The 16,327-nt window shown below is 38.9% G+C and overlaps 1 protein-coding gene across 4 annotated transcripts in view; it reads right to left on the bottom strand.

The window, feature by feature from the left end:
- DNAJC6 (DnaJ heat shock protein family (Hsp40) member C6) overlaps window positions 1-16,327 on the bottom strand; it is a 148,446-nt gene that overhangs the window by 124,642 nt on the left and 7,477 nt on the right. Inside the window, exon 1 of one of the 4 annotated variants that reach the window (XM_037143751.2) lies at window positions 12,259-12,704. The exons of the other annotated variants lie outside the window; for them this stretch is intronic. Within the exon in view, the coding sequence (XP_036999646.2) occupies window positions 12,259-12,280 (22 nt within the window). The 5' untranslated portion in view covers window positions 12,281-12,704. Of the gene's footprint in view, window positions 1-12,258; window positions 12,705-16,327 lie in introns of those variants that run through there. 4 annotated transcript variants of the gene reach the window in all.

Below are 16,327 nucleotides of genomic sequence, written 5' to 3'. Positions count from 1 at the left end.
ATGGGAAAAGGTTGAGTAAAAGCTAAGGTAACAAGTTTTCTGGAATGTTTTGTAACTTTATCATTCAAGTTATTTCCTAACTTTAAGAACAGTATTAAACTTGGGAGGTGAAAGTTGACAGTCACAGATAAATAAAGACACAAAAGTATTAAACGTGGGTGGAGGGCTACTGCTAATGCAGAAGTCCATATTCTCTGGGAAAAAGCAACACAACTTTGTAATCATTTCAGAGAAAATATGGGAAAAGACAATATTGGCAAGCTTTAATAAGCAAGAAACAGTAGCTAGAAATCAATTATACATGCCTTTTTTATTTATGTAAAATGTTTGAAATGTCATTGGTATCTGGGTTCTTCGTTCTGCTATTTTTATTTTTTAATATAGTCCACACTTTTAAAAAACACCATGGTGTGATTTAACTTCCAGTTATAATAGAGTGAATTATAGCAAACCAACAGTTCTGTGGAGGGCAGTGAGAAAAGCCAAATAAAACCCAGAAACATCTCTTTGAAGTAACAGGAGACCTACTGATCAGTCGGGATTTGGGGAGCCAGATCACAGAGAGGCAAGAAGCTCCCTGAGGTAAGCCACCTCCCTGAAAGCCCATTTTACCCACATAGGCTATTTGCTGATTTTTGTATGTAGTAAGAAGTTAGAAACAGGCAGAGAGCAGCCTGTACAAGTCAGAAGTTGAGACACTGTTACGGGGCTGCAGAGACAAAAAGTTAAGTTCAGGACTGAAAAATCACACCCTACAGGGAATCAGAGAAGCCAGCCTGACATGAGCTTTCACCTTGCAGTATTACTAACAGAAGCTGCACAGGGCAAGGGGCTCAGAAGCAAAAAAAAAAAAAGGAGATGAGAAGCAGAATGAACATTTTGCAGAGTGGAGTTTTCAGTGAATCCACAGTACTAACAAGACAAAAACTGGACGTTAGGAGCTGCCAAGGGAAATATCTTAGGCTCTCAGTCAGTACTCCTGGGACCTAGGATTAGGGAAAACCAGAGCAGGCAAACTTTAAAAGTCTACAAAATGGCCCTGGCTGATGTGGCTCAGGGGACTGAGTGCCAGCCTGCAAATCAGAGGGTTGCTGATTTGATTTCCAGTCAGAACACATGCCTGGGTTGCAGGCCAGGTCCCCAGTAGGGGGTACTCAAGAGGCAACCACACATTGATGTTTTTTTCTCCCTCTCTTTCTCCTTCCCTTCCCTTCTCTAAAAATAAATAAATCTTTAAAAATTTTTTTCATTATTAAAAAGATAACAATAAAATAAAATGACTGATTAATATATTTGAGGAAATAATTGACAATATGGAGTATCTATTTTCTTAAATAAAATAAAAATTCTAGAAGTAAAAAATACAAAATAAAATCAAGAAATTAATAGATTGTGTAATAATAAATTAGATGCAGCAAAGAGAGCCAGTGAACCCTTAGATAGTAAAAAAATAATCAAACTGATAAAAAGAGAAAAGTTCTAAAAATACAGAAAATACATGGGAGGGTAAAAAGTTCCTAAAAGTAGGAATCCCAGAAAGAAAAAAGAAAATGAAGCAGAAATAATATGTTCAAATATAGTGGCAGACAACTATGAGAATTACAAAAAAAAAATTCAAGCTACACAGACGCAAGAAGGGTCAGACACTGCAAACAGAATATAATAAATACAAGAAAAACCACCAGTTAGGAAAATTGATGAAAGCCAAGTGCAGATAGAGAAGTTTTAAAAATAGTCAAATGACAAAAGATGCAACATCAAATAACAAAAATTAATGACAAAAATAAGACTGACAGCCAACTTTTCCAAGGAAGGATGAAACCAGAAGACAATAAGGAGACATCTTTACAGTAATGGGAGTGGGGAGAGGGAATCTGCTTCCCCAGAATTCTACTGCACCCAATAAAATTATCTTAAAAATCAAAGAGAAAATTAATTCATTTTCAGACCAAAAACAATGATGCTATTCTCTTATAGTAAATAGGTACTAAAAGAGCCCTGACTGGTGTGGCTTAGTTGGTTGGGCATCATCCCATAAAACAAAAGGTCACCAGTTCAATACCTGGTCGGAGCACATGCTAATGTTGTGGGTGCAGTCCCCAGTGGGGATGCATACAAGAGGCAACAAATTGGTGTACACAGAAAAACTGAAGTGTAAAGATGGAAAAAGATACACCATGTATAAATTAGCCCAGAGAAACCAGGTATGGCTACATTAATATTAGTAAGGTAGACTTCAAGGCAGAAAGTATTACTGGAGATAGACACATTTCATAATAAAGATACAACAATTCTAAACTTCTATAATACACACCTAATAACAGCCTCAATGTTAAATAAAGCAAAAGTTAGCAAATATAAAAAGAAAAACAGGTAAACTCAAAATCATAATGGGAGAGTTTAACCCTCTCCTGGGAACCAATTGAATAAGGAAAAAAATAGTAAGGACAAGCAGATCTGTCTATGATAAAAACGACACAACTGACATATTAGAATATGGGACTAAACAACCTAAGTATGCCCCTCCTTCTAAAGAATACATACAACATATATACAAATTGATAATAAGCAGGGCCCCAAAGCAAGTGGCAACCAATCCCAAAGAACTAAAATAATCCAAAGTATTTTGCTGGCCAAAAAGTTCATACAATTTTTTCCATACAATTGCTGTAGTAGTGCTTAGTTGCCTTTAACTTCACTCAAAGCAATTTTGTTAAACTGTATTATGACAGCTGTCATATCGCCATGCAATTTTAAAAAACTTAGACTTCCGGCCAAGATGACGGTATAGGTAAACACACTTTGCCTCCTCACACAACCAAAAGAAGGACAAGAAATTTAAAGACAAATAACAACCAGAACTTCCAGGAAATCAAACTGTATGGAACTCTGACAACCAAGAAGAAACATTCATCCAGATTGGTTGAGGGGCAGAGCCAGGGTGGAGAGGACTCATGGCAAGGTGGCAGCTGGTAGACTGGGAAAGGCAGTGGCTGGCAGATGGGGGAGGATAAACCAGGAGGAACAACTGGGGAGTGAGACAGACTGTATAACCCAGGGTTCCAGCATGGAAAAAGAGAGCCTCAAACCTCTGGCTGTAAAGACCTCTGAGGGTTGCAGCAATGGGAGAAACTCCCAGCCTCGCAGGAGAGTTCACTGTAGAGACTCATGGGGTCCCAGAATGTAAACAAACCCACCCACCCAGGAATCAGCACCAGAAGGGCCCAATCTGTTTGTGGCTAGAGGGGAAGTGATTGAAAGCTGGCCAAGAGCCAAGTGAACGGCATTGTTCCTTCTCAGACCTCTCCCCCACATACAGCACAACTTAGAGATGTGGATTTCCCCACCCTAGCGAATACCTAAGGCTCTGCCCCTTGCAACATAATAGGTATGCCGAGACAAAAAAAAATATATATGGCCTAAATGAAAGAATAGATCAAACCTCAAAAAACAGAACTAAGCGATGAGGAGGTAGCCAACCTATCAGATGCAGAGTTCAAAACACTGGTAATCAGGAGGCTCACAGAAATGGTGAGTATGGTCACAAGGTAGAGGAAAAAAAGAAGAATATGCAAAGTGAAATAAAGAAAAATATACAGTGAACCAACAGTGATGAGAAGGAAACCAGGACTCATATCAATGATTTGGAGCAGAAGGAAGAAATAAACATTCAACTAGAATAGAATGAAGAAAAAAGAATTCGAAAAAAAAAAAAATTAGGAGAGGCTTAGGAACCTCCTCATTCCAACTGGGACAACTTTAAACATTCCAACTTCCAAATCATAGAATCATAGGGGTATCAGAAGGAGAAGAGGAAGAGCAAGAAATTGAAAACTTATCTGAAAAAACAATGAAGGAGAACTTCCCCAATCCGGCAAAGGAAATACACTTCCAGGAAGTCCAGGAAGCTCAAAGAGTCCCAAAGAAGTTGGACCCAAGGAAGCACACATTAAGACACATCATAATTATATTACCCAAGATTAAAGAGAAGGAAAGAATCTGAAAAGCAGCAAGAGAAAAGGAGACAGTTACCTACAAAGGAGTTCCCATAAGACTATCAGCTGATTTCTCAAAAGAAACCTTGTAGGCAAGAAGGGGCTGGAAAGAAGTATTTGAAGTTATGAAAGGTGAGGACGTACATCCAAGATTACTCTATCCAGTAAAGATATCATTTAGAATGGGAGAGCAGATAAAGTGCTTCCCAGATAAGGTCAAGTTAAAGGAGTTCATCATCACCAAGCCTGTATTATATGAAATGTTAAAGGGAATAATCTAAGAAAAATAAGATAAAAAATACGAATAGTAAAATGACAACAAACACAACTATCAATGACTGAATCTAAGAAAATAAAAACAAAAATGAACTAAGCAAACAACTAGAACAGGAACAGAATCACATAAATGGAGATCACATGCAGGGTTATCAGTGGGGGAGGGGAGGGGAAAATGGGAGAGGAAGGTACAGGGAATAAGAAATTTAATTGGTAAGCATAAAATAGGGGGAGGTAGGACACAGAGAACCCAAAGAACTTTTATGTATCACCTATGAACATGAACTAAGGTGGGGTGAATGCTGGTGGGAGAGGGGTGCAGGGGTGAATAAAGGGGAGAAAAATGTCACAACTATAATAGCATAATCAATAAACTATATTTAAAAATAAATATATAATACTTAATTGTTACAGCACTTTATGGTGACAATACTTTTTATAATGTGTTACTGTTAACCACAAGCCCCATATTGTACAGCAGATCTCTTGGACATATTCCCTTTATATAACCAAAATTTTATACCATTTGACATATACCACCCTGTCTCCTACTTCTATTTCCTTTTCAAAAATTTGTTATTAATTGAATTGCATTTCCTGAACAAAAAAACTTATCAAAATTGAATTTTTGTGCATTTTAATATTGAAGATGGAAGAAAATATGCAACATTTTCAGCATATGATGCTTTATTATTTCAAAAAAGGTAACTGAAATGCAAAAAAAATATTTGTGCCATGTATGGAGAAGATGGTGTGACTAATCAAACATGTCAAAAGTGGTTTGCAAAGTTTCTTGGTATTACTGATACTTTGGTCCACTAATTCTTTGCTGTGGCACTGTCTTATATATTTGAAAGTGTTTGGCAGCACCCCTGGCCTCTACTCACTAGTAGCCAATAGCAGAAGATAGCCGACATCTACAAAATATCAAATAAATGAAGTTATTGGTGAAAGTGAAAAATGTGGATTTTATTTTATAGTAAAAACCATACATACTTTCTGGCCAACCAACTATGTTCTCTAATCACATTAAAAGTAAGCTAGAAATCAAGAGCAAAAAGATAACTAGAGACTCCCCAACTGCTTAAAAATCAAGAAGTAAATTTCTATGTTGCTCTGTGGGTCAAAAAAAAATCACAATGAAAATTATGGAGTATATTAAATGATAATAAGAATACACCATGAAATTTGCAGGATGCAGCTAAAGCTATGCTTAGGGGGAAATGTATAGCCTTTAAGTAAAAACATTTGTTAAAATAAAACTTTAGCTTCCACTTCAAAAAACTAGAAAAGTTTTCAGAAATTTAGAACCAAACTATATTTAAAATAAGTAGACTTTAGAGGCAGAAAACAAATATGTAGCGATTGTCAAAAGTAGGTGTACAGTTGTGAGTTTGCAAAACACAGTGCTTACTCTTGCATTATTATTTATCAATTATAGTATTATTTATTTTCATTACAACTGTAAACCTACATTTGCCTACCCCTGTATAATGCAAAAAACCATAAACAAGTAAAAAATGCTAGTCATCTGCAAAGATTATAAAATTCATAAAACTTCATCAATATATTGAAAAAAATAAGAATTACCAGTAGAAAAGAAAAATGTTGACATCAGGAATAAAAAATAGGGACAAGATCACATAACCTAAAGAATTTATAAAGATCACAAGAGAGTATATATAAAGAAAACCTTATGCCAGTAAATTTGAAAATTCAGATGAAATCAACAAATTCCAAGAAAAATACAACCTACTAAAACACACACAAAAAAATAGAAAATTGGAATAAATCTATATCTATTAAAGTAAATGCATTCATAATTTAAAACCTTCCCAGAACAAAATTTCCAGGCCCATATGGTTTAACCAGTGAATTCTCCAGACATTTTTAAATGATTCCCATCTCTCTAAACTCCTCCTCCTGGGAGTAGAAACTGAGAAAATACTTTCTAACTTGTTTTATAAGTTCAGCAAAACCTTGATGTCAAAACCTGAAAAGGGGACCACACCAATAAAAAATTACAAGTTAATATCTCCCATGCACAAAGATACTCCTCAAGAAAATATTAGCAAGTCAAATCCAGTAATATATAAAAAAGAAAACTTACCATAACTGCTTAGTTTATTTGAGAAATGCAAAGTTGGTTTAACACTCAAAATCAATGTCATTCATCATATTAACAGAATAAATTAGAACAACCACATGATCATCACAGTACAGACAAACATTGGACAAAACTCAGCACCAATTTCTAAAACTTAGCACAGTAGAAATAGAAGATATCTCTACAAATCTTACATCAAAGAGTATACTTAATGATAAAAGATCGATAGTTTTTCCTGAGATGAGGAACAAGATACTTGCAGTTGCTACTTCTATTCAATATTGCAAGAGAGATCTTAGTGCAGTAAGAAATAAAAAGTATAAGATTTGAAGGGAAGAAATAAAACTATCAGTGTTCATAGAAAAACAAATGACTACATAGTAAACCCCCAAAATCTAAAAGCTATTAAAAATAATAAGTGAATTTACCAAGGACATTGAACAAATCAATGAATAAAAGTCAATTATATTTTTGGCTGTCTGGTGTGGCTCAGTGGATTGAGCACCGGCCTGCGAACCAAAGGGTTTCCAGTTGATTGCCAGTCAGGGCACATGCCTAAGGTGGTGGGCCAGGCCCCCAGTAGGGAGTGTGTGAGAGGCAGCCACACATTGATGTTTTTCTCCCTCTTTCCTTCCCTTTCCCTCTCTCAAAAAATAAATAAATACAATCTTTTAAACATCTTTTAAAAAATCAATTATATTTCTATATCTAGCAACAATAAGAAAATTAAATTTTAAAGTACCAGTTACAGTATCACAAAAAATTTTAAATGATGACTTTTTTTAGATTTATAATGCCTACATCCCAGTATTTCTGCACTTAAAGAGAGAAATTTATGCTCAGCTCAATGTCACTGCTGTAGTTCTAAAATTTGTTAAGGAACCAAAAGTACAGAGTTAAATACATAATCTTGAAAAGTTTTAATGTTGGCTCAAATTTTTGAAAAATATTAAGGAGGACAAAGTAATTTTATAAATGGAGTAACACAAATGTGTATAAATATAAAACATATTTTATAGCTCTGTTTAGTATCTCAAAATGAAATTCAAAGATAAAATAACCTACCTAACACAAAATTTTTTCACATCAACTATAATATAAAAGAGAAGAAAAATTATAATAAAACAATATGGATTTCAATATGTAAATGATGAAGCAGGACTATATCAGAGGACATAAAAAAGTAGTCAGATATGGGTGCCTCAGTACACTGAAAAAGACAGGGGTGTTATATTGGAGTCTCACATACAAGTGGTGTCACTTTGGGTAAGTGATGTTCTGAATAAAATTAAGTACAATCTTTCCCTAATTTACATATCATTTTTAATCCTGGAAATTGTAGGGTATATGTAAAATCAATTTATGTTCCCGGCTCAGAAAAGTTCAGAAAGTTTTTACTTACCTCTTCAGCAAAACATTCGAAAGTTGCACAGACCATGAGATACTCTGTCACGGGACAGAAGAGTCTGGAGCATCACCGTACATTGAGCATTTCTGGTGTCTGCCCAGTGAATGCTTCTACAGTCCCCTGCATATTTCCAGTTTCCCGTGGGAAGCAGTACCATTCCCAACTGCAAACCACAGACACACCAGTCTGTAAACCCAGCTTTCACGCATGCTTGCCCTGACACCCGAAAAATCACTCAGCCATTTTACAGATCGCCCCAGCCAAAACATCGTTTCCCCAATCCACACAATCACAAGAAGCAATAACAAAAAACCCTGGAAAGAATCTGTTCTCTAAAAGTACCAAGGTAAGCATGATGATTAAGAAAAAACACAGTGTTTTTGGATTTCTTTACATGTACTGTATTTTGCATTACAGACTGGGAGATGGACACTAAGGTCTTTTTACCATTTAGGCCCTAAAAGTCTGCACCTAACCACACCCAAACTCCCAGTCAGACTCTGTAGTAAATTTCAAACAATCCAATTCTTTCAGGAACCACTAGCATAGACCAATGTTCTAATCCCAGTTCTACCACATTAAAACATGCTACACATAACTTCATTGCTCATAAAATGTCATGTTTGTTATTTTGAGATAAAATACAGAAAAACAACAGAGAAATTGGAAAGAGAACTATTTGCCTTGAACTCTTGCAGAAAAAAAAATTTCCACCCAAATTTTCAATTTTTCCACTCCTGTCCTTTCATCTGTTTCTAAAGATTTGTTGCATAAAATACTTACTAAATAAAAGGAAAATTCAGAGCTGAGCTTAAAGATGTCTAGTTTCCAAATAAATGCAATCTAGAAAATTAATCAAAAGCCGTCATTTCCTAAGGTTCACATTTCCTTTTATAGTAATTAAACTAATTCTAACATTAATGATGTTGAAAATTTTATTCAAAACTCGGCCAGTTTACCGCACTACTTATTTTCCAGCCCTTGTCAGCCATGTGAATGGATGGTTTGGGAGGTCAAATCACCTGGGTTTGAATCCTGGCTCTGCACATACTAACTGCGTCCCTGTGCAAACTTCGTAATCCATTTCTTTTACATGCAAAATACCCACTACCTTGCAAAGTTGTGACAACATGTAAAGCTCCTTGCAGACAGCTTTTCACATACTAGTGGTTCATTAAACAGGAGCTATGGTTATTATTGGAATTAGCTGCCATGTTTGCCAATACCTACTTATTAATTCATTCAACTATTTTCTTCTTAGTTGTCTCATACATGTTTCTTCTGGCTTGCAAAGCATTTTGAGCTACGCTGGCTAAATGTTACACAATGTCTCTTGTATGAGACAGCCTTGCCAGACTGTCTTAATTAAGACAGTCCAAAAACAGGGGAAACATATACCAAAAACAGGGGAAAGAAAGGCATTCATTAAACTACGGTTTAACATTTACTGAACACGAGTCATGTGATGGCAGCTTATGGAAATTCAGTTTCTCTGACCAGCATCCTGAGTATTTATTTGCCGGTCAACCTTTTAAAATTTTACCTGACTCATTTTTGGTCTTTGCAAGGAGAAATGACTTCCAAACAATTCACAACATTTTAATAATTTTTCTGTGGTACCTTTCAGCACAAAGACTCTGATTTTTAGTATATTTATGTTTCTCATCCAGGTCACCAACCGATCCTGTGGAACCTATGAAGAACTGTCAGCGTGTAGTTACCATGGTCACATCCTCTCTTCAACTTGCACACGCCCCCCACCACCTCACATCACACTCTCAGCTGGTCTCTGTCAACACCTAACCGCCTCCCAGTCCTGAATGGATCCTTTAATCTCTAAGAAATTAGCTAGGAAGAGGGTTGGGAGAAATACAGTAATTTATAACCTGTTCGGGGGCTTGTACCCCCTTTGAAAATCTAAGGAAAACTATAGCTATTCTCATATAAAAGCAAAAAAAGACAGTCATATAAAATTGCATTTCACAGACTCCTTGCAAACCAAATTAAAAAGTTATCATTTATTTCATTGTTTCTCAAATTTTCTGACTGGGATTCACAGTGGAAAACAGAACCTGACATCAATACAGCCCATACCTATATACCAAAACAAACATAAGTACCTAGAACATAAGTTTCAGGGAACAATATCTACCCTTACCATGGGCAATGATTTCTGCCATTTTCTATTCAATTTCATCTTTCTAAAGGTTTCTTGAGATTTGCTAAAATGGCTTTCTTACCACCCACTGTCTGAATAACAGTGATCTAGTCTAACATGTCTCCATTTCTGAGATACGGAAAATGAGATCTAAAAAAATAGTCCTAGGTCACTTAGTGAGTTCGTGGCAGAACAAGCCAGAACCTAAAAGGCTCTTTCCAAAACAAAGTGAAACAAAAACTCTAAATACTAACTCACTTCAAAAAGCAGCTGGGATTTGAAACTTCCAACGTGCTGATACACTGAGAAACTGGGAGTGTTTCGATTCCAAACCATGGTGAATATTAACCATTACCTGAGCCTCCAGTTGGAGCAGTCTTAGCTTGTTCAAAATCATGCCACTGGCCTAGCATAACATGGCATATAAACAATTTTTTTTTCTTTCCATAAATCCTTTCTCCAGCCGCTGGGGGTAGGGGGGACAGGACAAGCTAACGTCTTCCTTGAGTTCATTAAAATACTTGGATTACATACACAGGTTTTATTTGTCCATGAGAGGCTGGCTTAGAAACAGTAGTGGATAGACCCTCTTCCCACCTACCGGGCCCATGCAAAGCTGTTTTCTTCTCTGCTAAGCTCGCTTCATCAAAATTTAAACATCCAAACCACAGAGAGCAATATGTGGATATGAATGATCCACAGCCCATTAGATGTTACCACTACCAGCACCAGCTACCCCAGCCCCCTTTTAAGTCTCAATTACAGACTGTAAGGTGGCTTAAGAGCCTTCATTACAAACAGCTTGGTAGCTTGAAATACCAGACTCCCCACTGACATCAGGCTGCGTGTGGTTTTTTGGGTTTTGTTTTCTTTTCTTATTTTTAATTTGCAATAAACGTTACCGCCCATCACAAGGTGGAGTCTTACTAACAAGCCAGAGAGACTGACTAGGTCAGGAGAAAGCCAAGCCGGCAGCCAGGCGCACAAGAAGCAAGGTTTGGGGCCTGGGTTGTTTCACAGATAACCTAAACAATTTCACTCGGATGCCGGTGACCTGCCCTGGTGCTGCTTGCCAGCCTCCACCTGCGCACCCAAGCCCCGATGCCCAAGGGCAAAGTGCCGGGGCCTACTTTAACGCAGAGCGCACGGGTGAGGTGGGGGGAGAAGGTTAGGTGCAAATTGATGCGCAGTGGCTCCCGGAAGAGAACTGTGAAAACGCGCAGAGAACCGAGAAAGCGCGCTGGGAAAGCGGGAGCAGGCAAACCCTAAAATTAGCACTCAGGCAGCAGCAGCAGGCCATGCAGGGGCAGAGATGGCGTCCTCTGCCCTGGCGGCCACACGGGAGCTTTCCCTGGGAGCCTGCGGTCCCTGCGCCTTCCTTCCGGACCAGGAGCTGGACCAACGCTGCGAAAAGGAAAGGCTCCGTCCTGGAGATCCGATCGGGAGCACGTGTAGCCTCCTAAGACCTTGGGGTCTACTCTCCTCCCCGAGTTGCGGCAGAAAATTTAAGGAGTCTCAGAATATAAAACCCCAGAATCCTCCATAATCCTTGTGGTTGACCTTAAAATTTGCTTGGCTCATTTTCAGTGAGCCCTCTTCTTTCCTGAGTTTTCATTTAAATCGTTTCCCTCCTCCACCATACCCCCAAAGGAATTAGAATGATTGGGGGGTGGGGGTTTGGGAATGTTAACATATCAGGGACCTAGGGAGTGCAGGCTCCCTAGAAGAATGGGGAGGGGGGGCAGTTTGTATCCGAATATCTCTCTACAAGATAAACAGTTCTGAAGGTCAGTGAAAGCTCCCCACTGAGTCCTCCTAAAAAGATTAATGTTCATTAAGGGATTCTCAGTCACCACTTTTCTTGAGAACCCAAACTGTTTTAAGGCCAAAGTATTTCAGATATTCCAGTTCCAATGATGCACTGAAAACCTACATATTAATTCTTGTGAATACTCCCAATATAAAATTACCAAAACCCTGGTAGCTATCATAAGAAAATCCATGAAATAGAAATACGTGTTACTCAGCTAAGATTAAATGAAGAATGCAAATATACAGTTCTATTCAGGAGCACAAAAAAAGGAAAATTGAATGACACAATATTTGGAAACCAGAAGACAGTCATTTTAATTTTTGCATATTTTTAGAAGCCAGTCAGTCTTTAAAAAAAAAAGTCATGTTTATTATATAACTAGACTTAAAATGATATATGCTCAGTAATGCTAAATCAGTCATTAATACAAACTAAGCCTGTCATGGAGTGCCATCTCATCTCCAGCATCTTTTTGCCTCCCCTCTGCAGTTGGGCCCTTACCTTTATTTTCAGAATCTTTCATTCTCTCCTTCCTCCCTCTGCTGCAAATGAGCAGGAAAGTCCAGATGATTCTGCAACCCTGACTTTTGATTTGTCACTCACAGACAGTCAGCAGTCTCAGGGGCCACGTCCCTCAACAGAGGAGCACTGGGTCTCTGATAATTGCATGCAAGTCAGTGTGCAGGGTTATAATTTTGCTTATACTGGAGCGGAAAGGACAGGGATGAAGGCAGACGTAAACACAAATTCCAAAACGTGGCATGGAACTGGATCTGGAGTCTAAGAATGCCTTTTCTTTCCTTAAGTAGGGAGCCAATTGTTTAGCACCTCCTTGTCTCTGAAGGGATGTGGTTCAAGTTGAAAGGGGAATATATGTGCCGTGCACCAGGCTTATTTTCAAATGGAGACCTTAACTTTGGAGGGGGATTGCGACCCCCGTGATTTGTTTCCTCTTACATACTCACTCATTCAGCAAACATTTCTTTTACCTCTATGTACACCAGGCTCTCTGCTAAGTACTGGGGATACAACAGTGAAGGGGACCAACCTCAGTCCTCAAGCTGCTCACAGGCTGTTACAATACAGAGGCATACAGCATAATATGATGACTTATCAATGCTGTTTGGACATAGGCTATTGAGCCCATTTCACCCAAGTGTAAGTTGATACTCAAGAAGGCTTTAGTGATTGGTTTCAAGCCACTGAGTGGCTAAGCCAGAAATAGATATGAGGGAACCAGACCATTAGACCCCTCTGTTAAGGGCAAGGAAGATTCACGCAAATATTTCAATCATCCAATTCAACCTTACTTTCAATCATTATACAGCTCAGATTCATTCCTTCCTTCCTTCCTTCCTTCCTTCCTTCCTTCCTTCCTTCCTTCCTTCCTTCCTTCCTTCCTTCCTTCTTTCCTTCCTTCCTTTCCTCCCCCCTCCCTTTCTTCCTCCCTCCCTTCTTCCAAACAGTATTTGTACCAGGCACTATTCTACTTGTTGGGAATTTAGAAACACAGAAAACAGACCAAGTCCATGCTCTCATGGTTATTATAGTCTTGTGGGAGGACTCAAATAAACTATAAACAAACCAATATAAATATATATATCAATGAATAATGTGAAGAAAAATAAAAGCATGGTTATGGGGGAGCAGAGGTGCCATTTTAGATAGGGTGGTCAGGAGAGGTGATAGTTCACTTATTTCATGGAAAACTGGTCAGGATCACATGGGCCCTTTCCAACATCTTCACTCTGAAGTTGTTTTTTAAGTTTGGAATCCTCACAAGCTCCAAAACACTCATTGATGGGTGGTGTTTATTCCCCCATTATAGAGATTGGCACACAGATATCCAAAAAGATTAACTGACCCAATACAGGACTTCACCAAGTTGGATGAAGAGCAACAAAAAGAAATACACCCACCTACTGCTCTCATCCTCAGAAGTTGCTGGAACATTTGCTGGAGGAGGAGCTGAGGCAAGGGGGTTGAAGACCTATCTCAACCAGTATTAACTGAGCGGTGCAGGGCAGTTGACTCGGCCTCTCTGGCACGGGTTTCCTCATCCGTAGTGTGGGGGCTAATTATACCTGCCTGTGCAGGTACCAGGTTGTTCAGAAGATCAAAAGGGAGAACAGTTGTAATACTTTGTAACTAAGCCCTATATAAATGTAAGGTACAATTATCAACATGCTTGGGCACACTTAAGAGAACTAATTACTAGTGTTTACCAGTTCATTACTACAGCACAAGAGTTAAAAACAGCTACAGAATGAAAGCCACTGTGGCCAGTAGGTGTCCTGGAGTTGATTTCTAGCTGCCACGCTTTAAAGACTCCCTGAAATTTGAAGGAAATTTTAAGTATTTAATTTTTGCTCCCATTTTTCCTTGGCAGTGGATAATACCTTTCTGCTCCCTTTGACAATAAAAGTCCAATGACAACATTGGCCCATTAGTGACATTAAAATAACAGGTATCTCTCTCTCCCAGGACCAACTCCAGGACAGCCTAACCGTGTACCAAGTAGGAGCACCTTTAGAGACTAGCAGGGTGAAGGATGAAGTAGGTGGTGAGAAGCCACCATTCATTCACTCTTTCATTCAATAAATACGCATTGTGCCAGGCACTGCTCTGCACACTGGGAATAAGACAGCGCTGAACAAAACATTCTCTGTCCTCAAAGCGCTATGGTCTCAGGGCAAGAGGGTTCCACAAGGTATGCTGACTCACTGAATTAGGGAGAGGAATGCCAAGCCTTGGGTCTGGATAGTTAGGCAGGCGCTCTAAAGCAGGAGAGACTGGGTTCAAACATGGGCTCTGCCCTTTACCGGTCCTTTCAGTAAGCTGAGACATGTTTTTGCACCTCTCTGAGTCTCTATTTCTTGCTGAAGACAATAATGGTACCCACCTCCTAGGGCTGGGTGAGGCTCATAGGGGTTAATCATGTAAAGTATTTAACACATGGCCTGACACATAAAGCAAGGGCTCCATAAATGCTACAAACTAATATTAGTGCCTTGTGACCTGGGTCATATTTACCCCTCTGCACCTCAGTTTCTTCATAAAATGCAGAGAATAATAACTAGCCAGTGTTACTGTGAGCATTGCATCTCAGGAATAATATAAAGCCCTTGGCATAAAAGATTGCCTCACTCCCTGCCAGTCTCACTCCAAGCCCTTTTTAATCAAGCAGGCTTCCCAGGAAGAAAGTCTAAGGCTGGGAGGACTGAGGAGGACAGCTATTTATATTGAAGAGGAAGTCGTTTTTTTGAGAGTGTGGTCATTTCTAAGGGCACCTGCATTTTACCCAACATGGTATTTTGAAAAGTTTCAAACATAAAAAAGTCTGTAAGAATTGCACAGTGAACTCCATCTTCAAGTACATTTTGCTATATTTGCTTTAGTGCCTATCTGTCCATTGTTCTGTCCATCCTTAATTGATAGTTTATTTTAAAAATTAGGTTAATGGCTGGTGTAGCTCAGTGGATTGAGCGCGGGCCTGTGAACCAGACAATCGAGGTTTGATTCCCAGTCAGGGCACATGCCTGGGTTGCAGGCCGGTTCCCTGAAGGCCAGTTCCCAGCAGGGGACATGCAAGAGGCAACCATACATTGATGTTTCTCTCCCTCTCTCCTTCCCTTCCCCTCTAAAGATAAACAAATAAAATCTTAAAAATAAAATAAAATAAAAATTAGGTTAAAAGAGGTTTGAAGACCTCTTCAAAGAAAAGAGCCTTTACTTTTCTTCCTTAGACAGACTCAAGCGTTGGAGCTTTCCAGAACAAGGCAACGTCTTTGGTAGACCCCATACTTCAAATAAACTGGTAACAAGGACCATTATAAATATGTATCAATGAAAATGATGTTCTACTTCTGGGCAAGATAGAAGTGTAGGTAGACACACATCACCTCCTCACACAACCACAAAGAGAATTGTAACTAAACCTCAAAACAACACCCAGATTGAACTATATGGAAGTCCAACAACCAAGGGTTTAAAGGTGCCACATTCATCCTGACAGGCACTGGGAAAATAAATCCCCATAACTTCTGGCTGTAAAAAACAATAGGGGGTAAAGCAGTGAAAAAAAAATGCCAGATTTTCAGGAGACTCCACTTAAAGGGCCCACATGGTCTTAGAACCTACTCAGACCCACCCACCCTGGGATTCAGCAACAGAGCAACAGCTGGTAAGGTGTCAGTTGATACAAGGTGTAGGTGAGGTGACCCACTCAGAGCCACATAGAGCCACATACAGCCAAAGAGTGGTGAAGTGGGTTTCCCTGCCCTGGCAAGTACCTAAGGCTCCACCCCATATAATTTACAGGTACCTTTTCTACAACAGGTCACAATACTAAGACAGGCAGTAAAAGCAGCTCTACTTACTACACAGAAACAAACACAGAGAGGCTGCCAAATTGAAGAGACAAAGAAACATGGCCCAAATGACAGGACAGAACAAAATCCCAGAAAAAGAACTAAACAAAATGGAAATAACCAACCTATCAGATGGAGAGTTCACAATGGTGATGATGAGGATGCTCAAAGAACTCACTGAGTACGGCCACAACATAAGG

Source organism: Artibeus jamaicensis, unplaced genomic scaffold (assembly GCF_021234435.1).
Source record: "Artibeus jamaicensis isolate MK-2021 breed Jamaican fruit bat unplaced genomic scaffold, CSHL_Jam_final scaffold_1019, whole genome shotgun sequence".
NCBI lineage: Eukaryota > Metazoa > Chordata > Mammalia > Chiroptera > Phyllostomidae > Artibeus > Artibeus jamaicensis.
The sequence above is the reverse complement of the archived record's forward strand: the minus strand, read 5'-3'. Positions and strand labels throughout refer to the sequence as shown.